Raw genomic sequence first — 17,985 nt, 5'->3', positions numbered from 1 at the left:
AGGGCCACGTTCTATTTTCCTCCACAGTACTTGTGCATTAACAGTTTGCTGAGCCTTGCAAAACAAACAAACAGCCAGTATTTTCTATAAACAATACTGAAATTCTCCACACAGGCTTGAGAGAGAAGTATTAACTGTACAATCCCCCCCTTCCAAAGTTTTTCCTATGGAGCTGGCCCCCCAAATGAGCTGCATGAACCTTGCCTCATCTCCCTGTCCAGTCTTCAGGAAAAGAAAATAATACTGCACCAATAGTCCATTTTGCTTTCTTGCAAAGAGATGGCAGGAGCTTTGTAAGAGCTGATTTTCTTAGACAAGGACAAAGTGGATAGAGGACCTTAGTCAGAAATACACAGAAATGAGAGAGAAAAGCACAGCAGTGGAAGACAAGAACACAGGGGAGAGTGAATTGTAAAAATACCAGCACTATGCACACATGCACACTATAATGAAGAGTAAGCAAAGAAAAATAACAGTTATTACCTTTAAATAAAACATTAAGAGGCTGAAAAAGAAAAAAAAACCCTGAAACATTTCAGAAAAAAAACCCCAAAACAGGCAGTATTACATTTAGTAAAGCTATTAAAACCAGTAAATGGCTATGACCCTTGTAGAAAACTAACATTCCTGCTTGCAAATACTTGCACACACTCTTACACAGGAACAGCAAAATCTCAAGGCCTGAAAAGCACTTTGGCATGTGCTTAACTCATAAGCTCCAAGTACTTCAATTGACGTCAGTAAGAGTATTCATACATTTGAGACTGGCACGTGCTTCAGTGCCTTGCTGGATCCAAACTGAGGGTGCCAATTCCATGTCTTTTTAATCCACAGTAAAGTCAAAGAGGTCCTTGTGCATTGCTGCTCCCTTAACTGTGCCACTAAAAAGTCCTGCAGGCTTGAACTGAAACCAAACCATTTAAAGATGAGAAGGTGGAAGAAAAAAGAGCCCGGGCATAACTACTCTTTAAGTCTCATAATTTCAGTGACCCTATTTCACATGCAGCTCTTCGGCTGTATTGATACGGCCAAAGCACCATACCATGAAGGAGTGATTCATAGAGTCACCACTGCTGGCTTCAATGGTGAGAAAGAAGCATGTGATGCCACATCCTGCTGCTCCTATAATTAAAGGAAGCCTTGGATTTTGTAGCTTTTTGATTTGACGTGGTTTGGCCTTCTCACACTACTTGGGAACCCCGGGCAAAAATACATCAGCACTTCAGTTCGTGTGCACATTCAATAGACATGAGTAGTTTTAACATGAGAAGCTATCTGAACTTATTATTGAGTGGTACAAAATAAAACAAATAAAGCCATGGGAAATTTCTGGATGAATTCCCTTATGTAAGCAGGTTCTTATCCTAAGATGTAGAAAACAGAACAGTACACTGGCTTCAATTCCACAGTGAAGCTCTTGCATATGGGATGGGTGTGTGTGGCTGCTGAACTAGAAAACAGTAGCAGTTCTTCTACCACATTCAGCAGTGGAACTTAGCCTCCAGCAGCACAGCTATCTTAATTTTCTTTTCTTCCTCTTTTTATTTCTCTCATTGAAGGACAAAATTGTTCAAATCCTACCTAAGAAAGCATAAAATGTAACAGTAGAACATTTTAAATTCTATTTGAACTGATTTTAGCACTTTGGAAATGATTATGGCACTGCCATCACCATGGGCACAAACACCTTTAGCTTAATTTTCACCTGTGAGGCCTAATTTCGTTTCAACGTTGTTTAATATTCACCATGCTTCCAGCAGTAAGGCAGTATAGCAAAATCTAAATCTGTACAACCCTTAAAACAGACAAGGACAGCTAATTTTGCTTGCTATGAAATAAAACATGTATCTTGACTCCTATTTAGTCATAATTTCACAGCCCATTTAAACTCACTCTATTGCTAACAGACACAATCCTACCCCTCCCTTGCCACTTCACTGGGTGTCCCTGTAACACTTTCCCAAGACCAAGTATTTTTTCTAGCTACATCACAAACTGCAATATTAAATGAATCCACATTTAAAAATCAGCCACATTTTATCAGTTCAGTTTTTACCTGCGAAGTCCCCAATCTGAGGTGGGAGTGATCACCTGGCACATGTCAGCCTGCCGAAGAGAAGGGGAACAAAGCAGCCAGAGGGAAGGCTGAACCACTTCCTCCAGTGCAGTGCAGGCTTAGAGTAATCACGGAATCACAGCACTAGGCACCTCACTGGTCTCCACATTAAAAACGCTGTTACTGAAGGCAAAAAGTTTAAGCCATACACAGGACATTCAAACACAGATTAGGAAAAAGAGAGTAGAACAGGACAGGACAGCTTCTCTTGACCGCTACTTCTATTTTGTTGTTTTTAATGGTTCAAGGTATTACAGATTGGGAAAAAAAAAGCCACTTCAAAATTATTTGCCATTAGGATAACCATTATTTCTTCCAAATGATAAATAATTCACAAGTTACAGTTACTATAACATGCCCTAAGTCCAGCTTTTAAGTTACATGAAGTTGCTTGTCTTACAAAATTATATTACTATGTCTCCTTTATAAGCTGAATAACTACAACAAAAGAATTAACACTGGCTTTCTGAGACCAGAGAATGTCCCTTTCAGTTGTGGCTATAAAGCAGAAGTTAGTTGGAGTAGCACTTCTTCTAATAGTTTATTAAAAGCTCTACTATACCCAAACAGGACTGTAAGAAGAAGGCAGTCTTTCTGCTGCTGGAGCCTTAATCTTAAGTTTGAAAAGCTTTTACCAGCCTGCAAGGTGGCAACAGGCCATGAGAATTATCATCATTATCACTACACTTCAGGAGGTGGTAAAAAAGTGACTATCAATCAGAAAACCTCATCTCAGGTGTCCATTCCATCTAGGTCATCCATATGTGAAATATCAAATTAAACACAGACTCAGATGAAGGCTGGTCACCTGAAACACCACCAAAAAAGGAACCTCGTACAACACCAGTTCAGTTACCAGTCACCTTAAAAAACAGTAACAGAGAGCCTTCTTTTCAATTGGCTTTGAGTTTTATGAACTCAAAAGTTTGAATCAAGTTTTCTAGGGCTCAAATCAAAACAAAAGTAGGTTGGATTTTTGGGGTTTTTTCAGCTCAAGTTGAGTTAAGAAGCTAATTCATCTGACATATGTGCAGGGTTGCAAATTTGTGTTTTGGAGGTTTTAACATGCATGCTGCAGCTGAGAAATCTGGCTTACAACTTTGATGTACCAAAAAGAAGTGTAGGACAAAGTGGCTGAAAGTAATACCCATAAAATAGGTGAGAAAGAAGGAAACATATCCCTTCTCTAAGTCACCCTCAGTCTGTCTAATGGGTACCTTACAAGTAAAAAAAGCTACAAACATAAGGTGGTATCCTGCAGCATCTTAAAAATCTAATTGCAGTGAACTTTGTGAACATAAAGACTCTCAGTTTTAGAACAGCACAGGAAACTATATGCTAAATGTAACAGCTAATAAAAATATGATAAGCATCTTAAAGACTGAGAGACTGAACAGACTCCTGTCCAAGACTCATGGTTTCTGTCCATTTCAATAGTAGCAACCTAAAAAAATATTTGTACATTGCCATTGACTTGATTCGCAGGCTTTACATCACCAAGTTCCTCACTGCAATTCTTAAACATGCAGGCCATTCAAAAATGTGTCTAGAAATTTGTTATTTAGGTGTTTAAATGGAGTTGTCAAGGTCCAGGGCAAATTGAATTCCTGCCACCTGAGAGCCTCAAATGCTTACCCTCTTGGCTGGACTCCCCCAGATGCAAGATGCCTAGCACAAGACTGAAGTTTACCCAAGGCAGTAATAGATTTTTTTGTTATCCAGAAAAAGAATGAAGTACAATCCTCAAAGAGAAAAGAAAGTCCTTCTTATAACATACAAATGTGGGAAAGGGCAGAGAAGACCATCCCATTCTTGTGGGCAGAGAAGGAATAAAATAACCTCATCAAAATGCCAGTACACAACATATCCAGAAATATTGTGGAGCATCTTTACCCACTCACATAAAATTTTTTTCAAAAATAGGCACAAAATAAGCATATAGTTGAAAGAGCTGATAATTTCTCCAAATTCACTCCCATCATTTTTAATTGAAAAGCATGCGCTGCCTCAACACTCATCTGCAAGCAAAGCTAAAAATGAATTGCTTGCAATATATAGTTATTCTAACTTGGCTCAGACAACACAGTATCAAAGTGCAAAACTAAGATTAGTAGATTATGTCAGAATGAGCTCCCATGGTTTATTTTTGAACGCTGTAAATATCGTTAGCCAGTCATCATAGCATGCGTGTGCCAAAATACGCTAATCTCTGGCAACTATCACGTCATCCAAAAGATGTCAGACCAGAAAGGCAAACTTCAAGAACTGAAAGCAGAGCACCAGGGACTCAAATACCACAAACCCTCCTGGAGTACAGCAGCAGGCCGCAGTTTCTCAACTTCCTATTATTTGCATTTCTTCTCAGTCACAGATCCAAGGCTGCCTTTTTTGCAGAGCAAATCAAGGAACAACCTGGCAGAAAAGATGGCAAGAAGCCATGCAGAAAAGACGAAGCAGATTACAGAGGAGAGACATTTAGAAAGGATTAAATCATGCCCCTCAGGTGATACAATTATGAACTCTTCTGGGGACATCATCACATTTCTGCTGAACTGATTTTAGCAGTGTCAAAATGTCCAATTCTGCCTGTAGCAATTCTACAGGCACTAAACTGAACCTGACCAGAAACTACTCCAGCTCCAAAGGCCTGACCTAGATGCAGGAAGTATACAGAGACCTTAGTTTAGCTTTCTCACTTTGTCTTCAGTGGATTTTTAATCACACAATCCCATTAAAGCCCAATAAAAAGGTTTTTGTCCCTCAGATAAAAATAGGGGATATTTGTGACGCATCAGTCCAGGATGAGACATTTCCTGCAGAAATGCTGAAGCAGCTTCACATCTTCCCAACGTGTACCAGTGAAAATTTCCACCTGTGCTTCTGTGCTCAGCCAGGCTGGTCATTCAGAATGGCTTCCTGCAGAAGCATAAATTAAGCCAATAAACTTGGCACGGGAGCAGCTGGGGTGCACTCCCAGCATCCGTCTGCTCACAGACCAAGGAGCTGTGATCCTGAGCCTGGAGACACGGTGTTTGGCATGGCTATGGTCCCAGGCACTGCTGAGCTTTGCCACTCATCATGGCCACCCTTGCAGAGCAACTTCAACAGCAGCATTTTACAGCTTCAGATCGCTTTTCTGCATAGGAAAGGATCAGACAAAAAGACAGGACACGCAGAAGGGAGGAGAACTAGCATATTTTCAAACAAGACCTCACTGCTATAATTAAAGGGTTTATTCCTTTCTCACAGCCCACACTGGAAATACCAGGCCTCTGTCAGATTACTGAAGGAACAACTTCAGAACAGGATGTCATTACACAAGGGAAAGTGTGAAACCCGAGCAAGTGAAACAGCAAATGGTTTTAAACCTTCTACCTACTGCTTCATTGAAGAAACGTTTCTGTGACTGACTGAAATAAACTCACCCCTCCAAATGAAAACCAAGAGCTCACAAATAAAACCTGCCTGTTAAAAACCAAGAAGGATTGCATCCAATATTCCCAGAAGTAATAAGCCAGCAAAACAACCAACCCATCAAAGATCTAAGAGAACACCAAATAGATTTTGGCAATCATATTATTTCCTGTATCTGAATTTCAGTGCCAAGTAATCCTCACATACTAGACCTGAATTTTACAAGCGATTTGCAGATTTTAAGTTTCCTGGTGGCTTCCTACCACTTAAAACTGCTTTAAATATAAAATGGTGGTTAAGTACAAAAGGTCTATGTGTACCATGTCCCATCATTCATTTGGACATTAAACTCCAGGTACATTTTACCCTTTTCTCTAATGTCCTAACAGAAGGTTTAAAACTGTCAAGCTGAAGTTTTGGCCTGTGGGGTAGGGACATTTAGGGCCATCAGCACCAGGAAACACTTAAGGGAAAGTTCAGGTTTGACAACACTTAAATTTGCATTAATAGACTTGAATTTTAATGTCCCGTTAATCTTACACAGAGGCAGTCAAATCCATCAGCACTATTGTTTTCAGACTGTCTGCCCACTAAGGCAAACAATGCATCATTTACACTTGGTTTACATTTATAGTTGGGAAGCAAGCCATGCAAAGGAATAAGGGGGAGAAACCAGAGTGTTTTAAATGCAAATTTGGATTTTGAAGAATCGAGTATTCCTCTGCAAATTCCACATCTGCTAGATCACACAAAAGCTGGGTGCTTGTAATAAAAAATAATAAACGTGTCTCTGCTTTTCGTTTCCCTACTTTAAAATTGCCTTTAAAGCCTTCCTTTCACTTGACTGCTGCAAACTGGAAACTTTAGAAATGAAAGCAGCTGGTCTTTCCCCTCCGTCAAGTTGATTGAATTCAGTCACTATACAATAAAAATGGGCAAAAGCAAACCTCAAATCAACCCCCAAAAACATGTTCCACCTCAAGAGCTTTCACTTACGTTCAAGCCAGGACATAACAGTAATGTGTATAAACAAAACACAAACTTTAACGTGGATTCTCTTTAGCTTCAGACTATGAGATTTAAAAACTGGCCTACTTTATGTAATATTCTCACAGCTGAGTCATCACAGTATCAAGTGGTCTCTATCAGCTGCAGGGTATGATCATCTATTAAAAAAAAAATAGAAGCATCCATACTGAAATGCCTTTTTTATTATGTTAAGAATATAACATTAATCTAACCGTCCAGACCGTAACTGGGATAGGGGAAATTTTTGAAGAAAGTTAGAACTACATAAAGTAGTCTCTTATAATGCAGATGCCATGCCTTGTAGCAACAGCCTGTAAGCTACAGGATAGAATATTGGGGAAGGCAGCAGAAATACAGATTAGTTCCAACTCTGCCGCTGTTACAGCATGTAGCTTCAGGCAAGTAATTTAGACTTCTTTCTTTTTCATCAAACAATAAAATGGAGGGAATGCTACTGCCTTACAGAATCAGCTGACATTTTATACCACATTTTAGCATATGCATAACATTAGCTATTACTACAGAAAAGGAGGGGGTAATATGTTTTTAATACTGGCTTCGTAGGCCTCACAAGAGAAGGTGAAAGTGCTTAATGAACATTAGAAACTCTTCACAGGGGCCTTGATTCACTCTAATTCACTCTGGGCAGCATCTTACTGCTCCTGGCTTGCAGACCATCAGAGTGAGCAGGAGTCCATTAGTATCTCAGGGCAAAGCATCTGTTGATAGCAAAATATTCATTTAAAGAAAAAAAGTATTTTAATTACTAGTTTCTACTTACGTACTATCCTATAGGCCACTTACAACATAATGATGTAGTCTCAAGAGACCAGTAGGAGGTTAAGAGGAACCCAAAAGTAGCTCTCGAGTGCAGTTAGCATCTTTTAAGTTTTTCACACAGGAAAAGAAAGACTTGAGCAGCTATGCTGCTGGAATTGTTACAGCAAGTGTAAAAGAGACCCAACAGAAAAAAGCCCCAAAAGGTGACATGAACGAAGATGCAACTTACTCTGAATACTATCTCTGCTGCCAGCAGCCTATTTACATTATTTCTTGTAGGAAGTGGTCAAACTTAGAGCCTGTCATCAGTTGTGGGGATGGGGAAGAGAAATGGCAACCGCTCACAGGAAAAGCAGCAGGGCAGGCAGCTCCAGATGAAGCCCTGGAGTGCCCAGGGTCAGGCTCCTGTACAAATGCCCCCCTGATGCAGAAGAAGGGGGTGGTGCTGCAGAGTTAGCATCCCCCTCAAAACTCCCTGAGCCCACATCAAGCACACCCAAATAGAGAGTATTGTTTCAAAGGGTGCAGCAGGCACAGGAGCTCTCAGATGTCTGCAGCATGCTAATCCTGGCCAGGCCTCGCTGGCCCTCTGTCTCAGGGGCTTACCAGGCCATCCGTAGGTGAAGCGTGTCACCTCATGGCAGACTACAGCACTTTTACTTCTCCAAGGACAAGGAAGCAAATCACATGAGGTGACAGTAGTGACATTACTCCTTAATTAAACTTCACCATCTGCTACCGTGGCAGAACCGTACAGGTATTTTAAGGTGGTAATCCAGGTCTGATACTCTGAGACCTAAGCTAGCAAGAACAGAAGATTTGGTATTTGAGCATCACAAAAATGGTCAGAAAAATGCACCTGTGAAATTACGTTCAAGACATCAAAGCTTTTGAATCAAGAACTATTAATTCCAAACGCATACTGAACGCAGTCTGGCTTCTCAGTGGATGCTTTACAAAGCTGTCAGTTTTGTGAGGCTGGAGCCAAAAGGCAATATTTGATATGTAAAGATGTTTGAGAAGGAGGAGGGTAAAGTGAGAAGAAAGAGTTGTATGAGTCAGCCATGGATCTTTTAAAAATTAAGTGATAGCGTTTTTAAATCATGGGAAAAGAAGATGCATACACGGATTTCCTCATTCCTGGTTTACCAATCACAAAAGGTAACGCTCCCTAAGTTTAAGAGAACTTTCAATTGCGAGCACACACAGCAGGGAGCAGAGCCCTGCGAGGGCAGCCCACAACACAGAGGTTTTCCTCCATTGTTCTCACTACCTTCTTGTTTTCAGAATTCATTTCGCAAATGCTGAAAAGAAAAAACCAGCAGCAGCCTGAACAGGCTCCACTCCTGACACAAGGCCAGTCTAAGCCGAGGCTGGATGGGGCTCTGAGCAACCTGATCTAGTGGAGGGTGTCCCTGCCCACGGCATGGGGGTTGGAACTAGGTGATCTCCAAGGTCCCTTTCCAGCCCAAACCGTTCTGTGACTCCATGATTCTGTGACAACTGGCAGTGACACGAGAGGAGCGGGCCCACCAAGTACCACACTTGGTGCCCGTGCGGCGGCTGTGCCCTCGCTCCTCTGGCGGAGCATCACCTCCGGCCTAGGGGCACCAGGGACCCGGGGTGGGCAGCAGGGCCCGATAACCGGGACCATTGTTCCAGGTGCAGGCGAAGCTTGTGCTGGCACTGGCGAGGAGGAGGAGGCGGCGCGCTCCGCCGGGCTGCCGTAGCGCCCGAAGGTCACGGGCAGGAGACGTGCCACCACGCGTGTCGCCACAGGGCGACGTGACAGGCGCTCTCCTGCCACCCCGAAAGCGGCAGCAGGGCGGCCCCGCACCTGCTCACCTGGCCCGGGCCGCCCCCTCGCTCCGAGCCTGCCTCCCTCCCTCCCCCGCGGCGCCGCCGAGCGCTGCCCCGGGGGCTCCTCCCGCCCCCGCCCCGCCTCGCCGCTGACGTCACGGAGGGGCGGGGGGGCGCAGTGCTGGGGGGGCGCCGAAGATTCCGCGGCGCGTAGGCCCGTCCCTTTGTGACGTCACGGGAGCGGGGCGAACCTGGCCGGGCGGCGGCGTGGCCGGCGGCCCGCGGGCTCCGTCACAGCCCCGGCAACCTGTTGCTGCTGCCGCCGCCGCCAGCGCGCCCCGCCGGCACCGCCGCCCCCTGCAAAGAAACGAAATGGGGAGGGGCTGGGGGGGGGAAAGACGAGAGGGGCGAGAAGGGTTAAATAAAAGCGCCGCCGCGAAGTTGCGAGCGGGAGAGCGAGCACCCCTGCACATTGTCCGCTCTCGTCTCTCCTCCCCCGGGAGCCGCGCTCTCGGCCCCTGCCCGGCGGTGCGGGAGCGCCGCGGCATTGTTCGCCCCGGGGAGCCCGGGAGGAGCTGGGCTTTGGGGTGATCTCTCCCCCTCTTCCTCTTGCCCCCCTTCCCCCTTTAATTAATTACACCGCGGTTTCCTTCCCCCCCCCCCCCCCGCTTTTGTCTGCCTGCCTGGGAAATGCGGACGCTTCGCGTGTTTCGCCAGACTTTCCACCCGCCGTTCCTGTTTCGATGCCATACTTTAAACTCGCCGGCCCTGGGCTCCCCTCTCCTCTGCAATGCGGATGTATTTTAATTCGGAAATTTAGGGGGGTGCGGGGGGGGGGGGGCTGGAAAGGAGGAGGGGGGCAGCTTCGACATAGCGCGCAGGCCCCCCCTCCCCTTCATCCCCAAAAGCACACACACATCGTTCCACCGCCTCCCCCGGGCAGTGTTGCAGCGGGGCGGGCAATCGATACCGGCAGTCAGCTGGAGTCAACTGCAGTTTTTACCAAATCTATAGAATACCGAGGCAAAGTGTCCCGAAGGTCACCCTCCCTGCCAAGGGACACCCCTCCGCTGAAAGAAATCGGCGCAGGCGACAAGACGCGATATAAACTACAACTTTTAAAGCCTCGCATCAAACACGCCCAAAAGCGAGAATTTATATGTATTTACCCCCATATCCGCCCCCCAAAATTTGGTTGGTTTTTTTTTTTACGTGGAGATAAAAATCATTATTCGGTCTACTGCATATATGGATAATCCCCTCCGCTTTTCCAAACGTAAGGAAAAACTATCCTGTGCCAATCAAAACGTAACTGGAGCACGAACAAAAATCCAACTACCCATCCACATTTATATGTTTAAAGGATTAGACAATTACGAGGGATTGGTTAAGCGGCTGAATAAAGAAAGGCAGAAATACAGCCCAGGCTGCGCTGGATTAGCCCAAATTTTCGAGCCATCATAATGAATTATTTTTAAAACAGTACCGAGTCATTTTCCTCATTATTCCAGTCAATCCCGAGGAAAGCGCTGCCCGTAAGGCGATCCCCGGCTGCTCCGGTGTCTATCGCAAGGCAGAGCAGCCGAGGATCGCACACAGGAGAAGGGGATGTGGTACTGCGAGAAACCAGCTCGCCATAACCAGACACTCGGTTTCAACTTAAAGGGCTTCCAACAACCACCGCCGCCGCTTCACCAGACTGGGACAGACACACGTAGATAATTAAAAAACAAAACAAAACAAGAAAAAAAAAACAAAAAGAGAAAAAAACCAAAAAACCCAACCCCAACCAAAAAAAACCACCAACCCCAAAAAAACAACAACAAACCTATTTTAGCATGCAAAAGCACAGAATTAAGAAAACCGCTTGAAAATGCAGTTCGGTGACACATCGGGGCAGCCCCCCGAGCTCCTCGCGTTTCATCTAAAACTAGATTATGATTGTGTCATTTGAGGTCAATACATTTATTCACTGGAGGAATCGCTACACAAATCTGGTTTTATAACCGAACTGGATAGCAGGCTTCCCTGTTAAAAGGGGCCTCTGAAACTCCCCCACCACACCACAGAAAAATCAAATTCAGCATTACATTTGTTCCCAAAGCTTTAGAGCTGCAAGATTTGCTATAAACTTGACATTCACTGCCATTTCCTAAAACTGGGAGTCAAACGATGTATGTTATGATCACTTACGTATTTCTTTTGAATTATATTCCTCTTGGGTCTTTCTTTGCTCATTCTGGTATCCAAATTCTGATTGCAAAAGGGGACAATTGCTTCATGAATTAAAGCCGAGACAATTAAAAAAAAAATTAAAAATACCGAAAAAATCCAGGGGGGAGGGGGTTGTTTGTAGTGGTATCTTGTAATCCGACTTTCTTTCCTCACAATGAGATTCTCCTAGCAATAAATCCGAGAAATGGGGGACGGAAGAAAAAAAAAAGACGAATGTGAAGGAAACAAAAAAAAAATCACTTTAGTGAAGCATTATAATGGAAAATTTCCCCCTAAACACAAAAAACGACGCCCTTGATATCCCCTTTTCTCTTTCTCAAGCCGCCTAAGCGATCTGCAGGTCCTTAGTGTCAGAGCTGTAGTTACATCTTGGAGGAGGAAAGGGGCCGGGAGGAGAAGATAAATAATCGGGACGTTGGAAGTCACGTTTGTGCTGCTGCAGCAGGGAAAGCGGCAGGGACAACTCCAGCAGCGGCGGCGGCGGCGGCTCCGGCGGCAGCAGCGGCGGCGGCGGCGGCAGCGAGGGCTGCACGCACCGTGTGTGTCTCCGCTCCTCCAGCTCCCCCCCTAACCAATGAGAACAGCTCTCCGCCAGCAACTTTAAATGGACCTGGCTTTTTTTTTTTTCCTCCCCTCCTCTGTTGTTAATATATATGTCTGCGTGCGTGTGTGCGCGCGCGCGTGTGTGTATGTGTGTGTGTATATATATATATATATATGTATGTACGTATGTATGTATGTATGCGTGTGTATATATATACACACACTGACACACGGCACACACACATACATGCATACACCGCCTAGGGCTCGCCCTTAATTCCCAACCGGGGCAGAAGCCGCAGCGCCCGGCCCCTCGCCTCGCTCAGCGCATGCAACAGGCCTCGCTGAACACTCCATGCGGGTCAAGCGTCATGCGCTTCCCTCTCCCAACCCCCACCCCTCTTCCCACCTCCCTTCTTTCGGCATTTAAGCGTGGCCACCCGGCAGCCAAGGTCGCCGCGAGCCCTACGCCGAAACCCGAGCCGGGAGTTTGAAGACGGTCCCTCAAGAGCGCAGCACGCTCTGTCGCCGTGCCCTACCCCCCTTCCCGCCCCGCTGCAGCCTCCTCACTCCTCCCGCCTGCCAAGGGCTGTCCTTCCGCTCCGTCCTTGCGCCCACCGCACCTCCCCCGGCTTCGGCACGCACGGGGGGCCCTCCGCGCTGGCAGCACCTGAAAGTCACGTTTGGCCGCGCAGGCCCCAAGAATTGTCCTTGCTCGTGAGGAAAGTTGTAGTTCCCTCGCCACAAAATGGCGAACGGCGGAGAACTACACCTCCCGGCGTGCGCCGCGCTCCCGGCGGCCGATTGGTTGCTGGGCTCGGAACCCCCTTCGCCACGCTCGTCCTTCCCCAGCACCACCCCCACGCTGGTTTTCCCCTCCCGCTTGTCTCCCCCAACTTCCCCCCCTCTGCGGCGCTCGGTGGTAGAGGCTGGGGGGGCAGAGGGCGGGGGAGAGGCACGACTGGAGAGGGAGGAGGAGAAGGGCGAGGGGGAAGTTTATGGGGAATCGCTGACAGGGAGTGGGGAGGCAGGCAGGCGCCGCGGGAGGCTGCAGGCAGAGCGCGGGGATTAATGTGTCTGGGTTGGGCTGGGAAGTGGCGGCCCGAAAACTTCGTGTCTGTGTGCAGCGCCCGCCGAGGAGGCGGCGGTCTGGGTCTGCCGGACAGACAGACAGACTGCCTGCCTGCCTGACGGGCGGGCGGTGTCAGCTCGGGACACGCTGCGGGCTGAGCTGCGCCGTGCGGGGCCCGCTCGGTGTCTCCAAGGTGTGCCGAAGTCGCGCCTCCTGCGCCGCCGCCGCCGCGCCGGGGCTGCCCCGCGGGACCTGGGCCGGTGGCCCGGCGCGCCCGGGAATAACCTTCCTGTGCGGCTGGGTGGATGCATGGATGGATGTGTGCTTTTAAACGCCGCCGAGAGCCCGGCGGCTTCCCAGGAGAGCGGCCCGTCCTCGCCCAGGGCTGGTCGGCGCTGGACCCGCCGGCGGCTCCTGGAAACCCGGTGTCGGTCCGAAATCCCGAAGTTCCAATTCTAGATTAATTTCAAGTGTATTTTTTCTTTCATTAAAACAAAAAAAAAGTAAACTGTTATGGAAGTGGAATGTCCTTCTTCAGCAAAAGCTTAGCAGTTCCTTAATGGTGGGTTAAGGTGTTGGAGCAAGCAGAGAGGAGAGTCACGAAGTTGATGAGGGGACTAAAGCACCTTCCCTACGGAGACAGACTGGGAATGTTTGGGGCTGTTCAGCCTGGAAAAGAAAATATTCAGTAGAGACTCCATATTGTTCAAAGCCAGGTTGGAGAAGGCCTTTGAGCATCCTGATCTAGAGGGAATTGTCGTTTCCCAGGACAGCGGGAGCTATAACTAGGTGATCTTCAAGGTTTCTTCCAACCCCTAATATTCCATGATTCTATAATTACATCTTCTCTAGGGACAGGGAGGACAGAGTGTCATTAATGATCTCCCTTGGTGTGAGGTATCACCGTACCCCGGGTGTGTTTGTGCTCTTCTGTAGGACTCACCAGGAACTATGAGCTGCTTTACTCTTACGCTAATGACTACACATGGGTGATGCTTTAGGGGCTTTATGCTGTTTTCCACATGCACTTTTTATGTTCAGTTCCCTTCTGGAGGGTATTATATCTGCCCCACAGGAATGACAATTTTTGTGCAAGACTCTTGAGCGGCAGTGTTTAAAGTCAGGAGAGCAGGACACAGAACTTGCCAGAACCTCACTCACTGGTACCTAGTCTTGAGTCTTCACCATGAGACTGAAATGAATAGGCCAAGGAGACCAGCTCCTTTTGGACGCCTTTATTGAGTGGTCAGCTCTGGGTAGGGGCCAGAGGAGGAGGTAGATGGTTTTGCTCCACAGCAGAACTGGGGCTCCCTCATGGGTGTGCCTAGGCAGAGATTTTTTGGCTCCTCATCCAGGGTCCTCATTCTGACCCACTTCTAGTCAGGTCAGGGTGACATCTAAAGCCTTGCTGGTGGAGTAGGAAAACTTTTCGCTAGTAGGACCCGTCGCTTAGTTCCTTAAATCTTTGGCCAGCTCGTTGTTTTCAGGGTCTTTCGTTGGATTTTTTTGACTCTTAGTTTGCATATTTTGCCGGGGATGTTGCCCGATGCCATGTTGGGGAGCAGCTGAGGCAATACCCGACAGATGCAACAAAGTTACTGGTAGGGTAAGTGGATTAACAGTGGGGATAACTTAAAGGTTTAACATTTAACAACAATTTAAATCACACAATTAACTTGTTCCAGTTTCAGATTAACACTAACACCTCTATTTGTATTGACTTGTGTTGTTCATAACACGACCATCCTTCCTCACTTATGTAAATAAGTGACCGTGGTGTTCTCCCTTTACCTTAGAAACACAATACAAATAATGTTTAAGATGCTGAATGGAAGAAATAAAGTTACGTCATATTTTCTCTAGTTTCCCTTAACTTCTTCATGTTTATTGCTAATTATTTCAGGACTCTTTTCCTAATCTTGTTTAATAAAAATTGGGGTATAAAATGGTCTGTGCTTGGCCTCATCCAATATCAAAGCTTTTAGGATAATACTACTTGTGATCAGGTTAGTCTTCTGAAGCCTTTCCATTAGGTCTCTTACGGGAAAATGTAGATTCCTTCTTAAGAGTAAGTCTAAAGTGAGGTTTTCATTCCTTGAAATTGGAAATATACACATTTCTCATAGGACTGTTTAACTTCCTGCCCTCACTTGTTTTTATTAAGGTGTTTATGTAGCATGAAGGTCTAGGACATCCTTGGAAGAAAATGCTTTTGTCTTGGCTTTTCTTCAATTAGTAACAACGAGTCTGCACTTCTCCAGGAGACATTTTGGAAAGCCAGAAGAGACAAAGATGGCCATTCATGTATTTCTGAGTCAACAACTGAGCAAAAGGTTTTTATGGAAAACCTACCTGGCTTTTCTCAGATGGTGTAAGGTGGCAAACCCAGCTATTCCCCCACCCCTTACTTTGGAGGTTGCTTTCTGAGTGGTCTTAAAAGTCTCGGTGTTGCTATGTTTGCTACTGGCTTTTGTGCCATGTGTTGAACAAGAGCTTACTGTCAGTGCAAACTAATGAATTTTCTTCTCGAGGCTGGGTGGCAGAACCTTTCCCATAGATCTGTGGCTCTATTTACATTTGTGTTCTGTTACACAGAGCATTGTATTGTGCACATGCTGGGTATCGTGTATCCGCCGTGGGTCTTGCCTTTCAGCTCTAGCTTGTGTACATTTTAGGGACTGACCTTTTAAATACTGACGCTGGACTGGTTTGCAAAATTAATTAAATGCTGGTACAATAGCACTTAGTATCATAGGTTAACTGCTATTGATGTCAGTGTTTGCAATTACATTTGATCACTTTTTTTTCTAGTTTCATTGTGACTTTCATCATGGTCAGTTCCAACTGTAACTCTGCTTGAAGATGTTTGAGAAGTGACTACTGCTAGCAGGATAGAGATTCCTTGTTCCTTTTTTCCCCTTGTTTCCTTCTTACTCATTTCTTCATTTTAAATAATACTTTTACAGGAATTACACACATTTGCAAAGGAGCTCCCAAACTGGATCTATGTGTTCTACAACTAGTTTTTAGTCACTCTCCACTGTCAACCTTTCCAACAACCCCAGTGATCTGAGTATAATACTATTGTATAAAAAACTTTGGGGATTTTTTGTTTCTTTGGGTTTGTTGGGGCTTTTTGTTTTGGGTGGGAAGGGGGATTTCTTGGTTTGCATGGTTTGTTTAGGATCGGTTGGGGGGGGTGAGGATATTGTGGATTATTTCTTTGCATGAGCATAACACATTTTATGCATTGTCCATTTGAACTTTGTTCATTTGGACTTGTGCATACTAAGCCTCCAAGGTGCAGTTATCTCTGAGCAAGAGGTGAAACATGGTCACTTTTTAGCATATAATATAACTTAACAGCACACAGTTCAGCGAAAAGTGAAAGGAAACTTCATTCAAAAGGAACCTTGGTGATACCTCTCCAGCTACTAACTAGAGTTTACATAATATTTGCCTAGTTCACATCTCAATGAAGATAAAATCCATCTGAGGTTATAGGAAAAGAGCATTCATCATGGCTGACTTGCCTATGACTGTATTTTTTATTTTTTTATCTGGGGACTACTGCTCTCGGCACTTTTGGACTTGGAAGGCAGATATTTATGTGCAGATTGGTTTGTGGTGTCCTTGGAATTCTGGGACAAGAGTTTTTAGTAAGTTAATGTAGAAGGTCCTGCTATGGGTTCTAGCCAGAACAGGTCAAAATTAATAAAAAATAATATGTAGTTCATAAGGAAAATTATATGATTTTAAAAGTTTTTTGGTTCTTATCTCTTCTTACTGGTCAAAGAGATAAAACAATAGGCGCAAGCAGTACGGAGAAGGCAGAAAGAACATGGGGTGAATTCTTGAGCCACAATTGCCCACAAAGGACGTGATGCCAGACAAATTGGGCCACAAAAAAACCTTGTTCTGGGGGCAGGCTGTGATTCTTTGTGGACAGATGGCTGCTTATCAGTTCATAAAGATCACTTCTGGATACCTTTCCTTCAACTCTTATTTACCTGAATTATGCCTCAGAAAAGACAACACTAAATTCTCTAGTGTTGAACAGGTTTCCTACAATAGAAAGTGATGCAGCTTTGAATTCTAAGACCTTATGTCTTGTGTGGATTAAAGCAAAATGCTTTTTACATTGAGAAGGATGAGGGTGAGAGAGAGTTGGTAGCTTTGTGCTGATAGATACAGAACTTGCTTCTAGCCCTAGAATCTGGTTTGCCATGTGCAGAGATGTGTGGGGAATTCTCAGGGGGTTTTTTGAGGTTTTAATCCTTCTTGGAAGCTTGGTAGAGTAGGTAAAGAGACTTTAAAAAGTGGACCCCCAGGTCTGTCAAATCCACACACATTCCTACAGAGTAGTTTTTTATGTGACAAGCAATGACAGCATTTATGTATAGCATATTTTGTTTCATGTTTGAGAAGATGGAACTTTACCACAGGCAGACAGCTCTTCCTTCTAGCAACTAAGAAGGATGTGGAGGCCATCAGAGAGAGGCCTCTGCCTATAGATCCCTTGCCACTAGCTGGAGTTGATGCCTAGACCCAACATTCTGGTTTTCACATTTCCTAATTGGGGTTCCTCTTCACTTCCTGTCATGCTTTACATCCCAGCTGTCCTGTATTCATAGCCTGCCTTATTGTTAGGCTTTGGTCTTTAAAGCTCCGTAACACATTGCAGTAATATTGGAGTAGAATATTAAAAATAGCATTGCAATACTTATTTAAGAGAAAACCAGCTACTGCAATGAATTAATCGCTTGGAGAAGAGGGAAGTGGAACTTTGTTTTATTTGTTCCCACGGGGAAATAGAGATACGAGTAGCCAGTTACTGGTAATCAGTTTGGCCATTTCCCCCAACCTCTTTTACTTGAGAAATATATCTATAAATGTATGTGCTTGGTAAATATTTACGTAAAATGCAAACACAATGACCATGCAACACAGAAAGCTACTGAACATGCAAGGTGTTGCCTCTGCATCCGGGCTCAGG

At 45.3% G+C, this 17,985-nt stretch overlaps 1 protein-coding gene across 1 annotated transcript in view; it reads right to left on the bottom strand.

The window, feature by feature from the left end:
• Positions 1-12,037, bottom strand: part of JARID2 (jumonji and AT-rich interaction domain containing 2) — a 213,508-nt gene extending 201,471 nt beyond the window's left edge. Inside the window, exon 1 of the mRNA XM_030966482.1 lies at positions 11,333-12,037. Within this exon, the coding sequence (XP_030822342.1) occupies positions 11,333-11,377 (45 nt within the window). The 5' untranslated portion in view covers positions 11,378-12,037. The remainder of the gene's footprint in view (positions 1-11,332) is intronic.
• Positions 12,038-17,985: the final 5,948 nt, after the last annotated feature.

Source organism: Camarhynchus parvulus, chromosome 2, assembly GCF_901933205.1.
Source record: "Camarhynchus parvulus chromosome 2, STF_HiC, whole genome shotgun sequence".
In the NCBI taxonomy this organism is placed as follows: Eukaryota; Metazoa; Chordata; class Aves; order Passeriformes; family Thraupidae; genus Camarhynchus; species Camarhynchus parvulus.
This window is presented reverse-complemented; position numbering and strand designations above follow the sequence as displayed.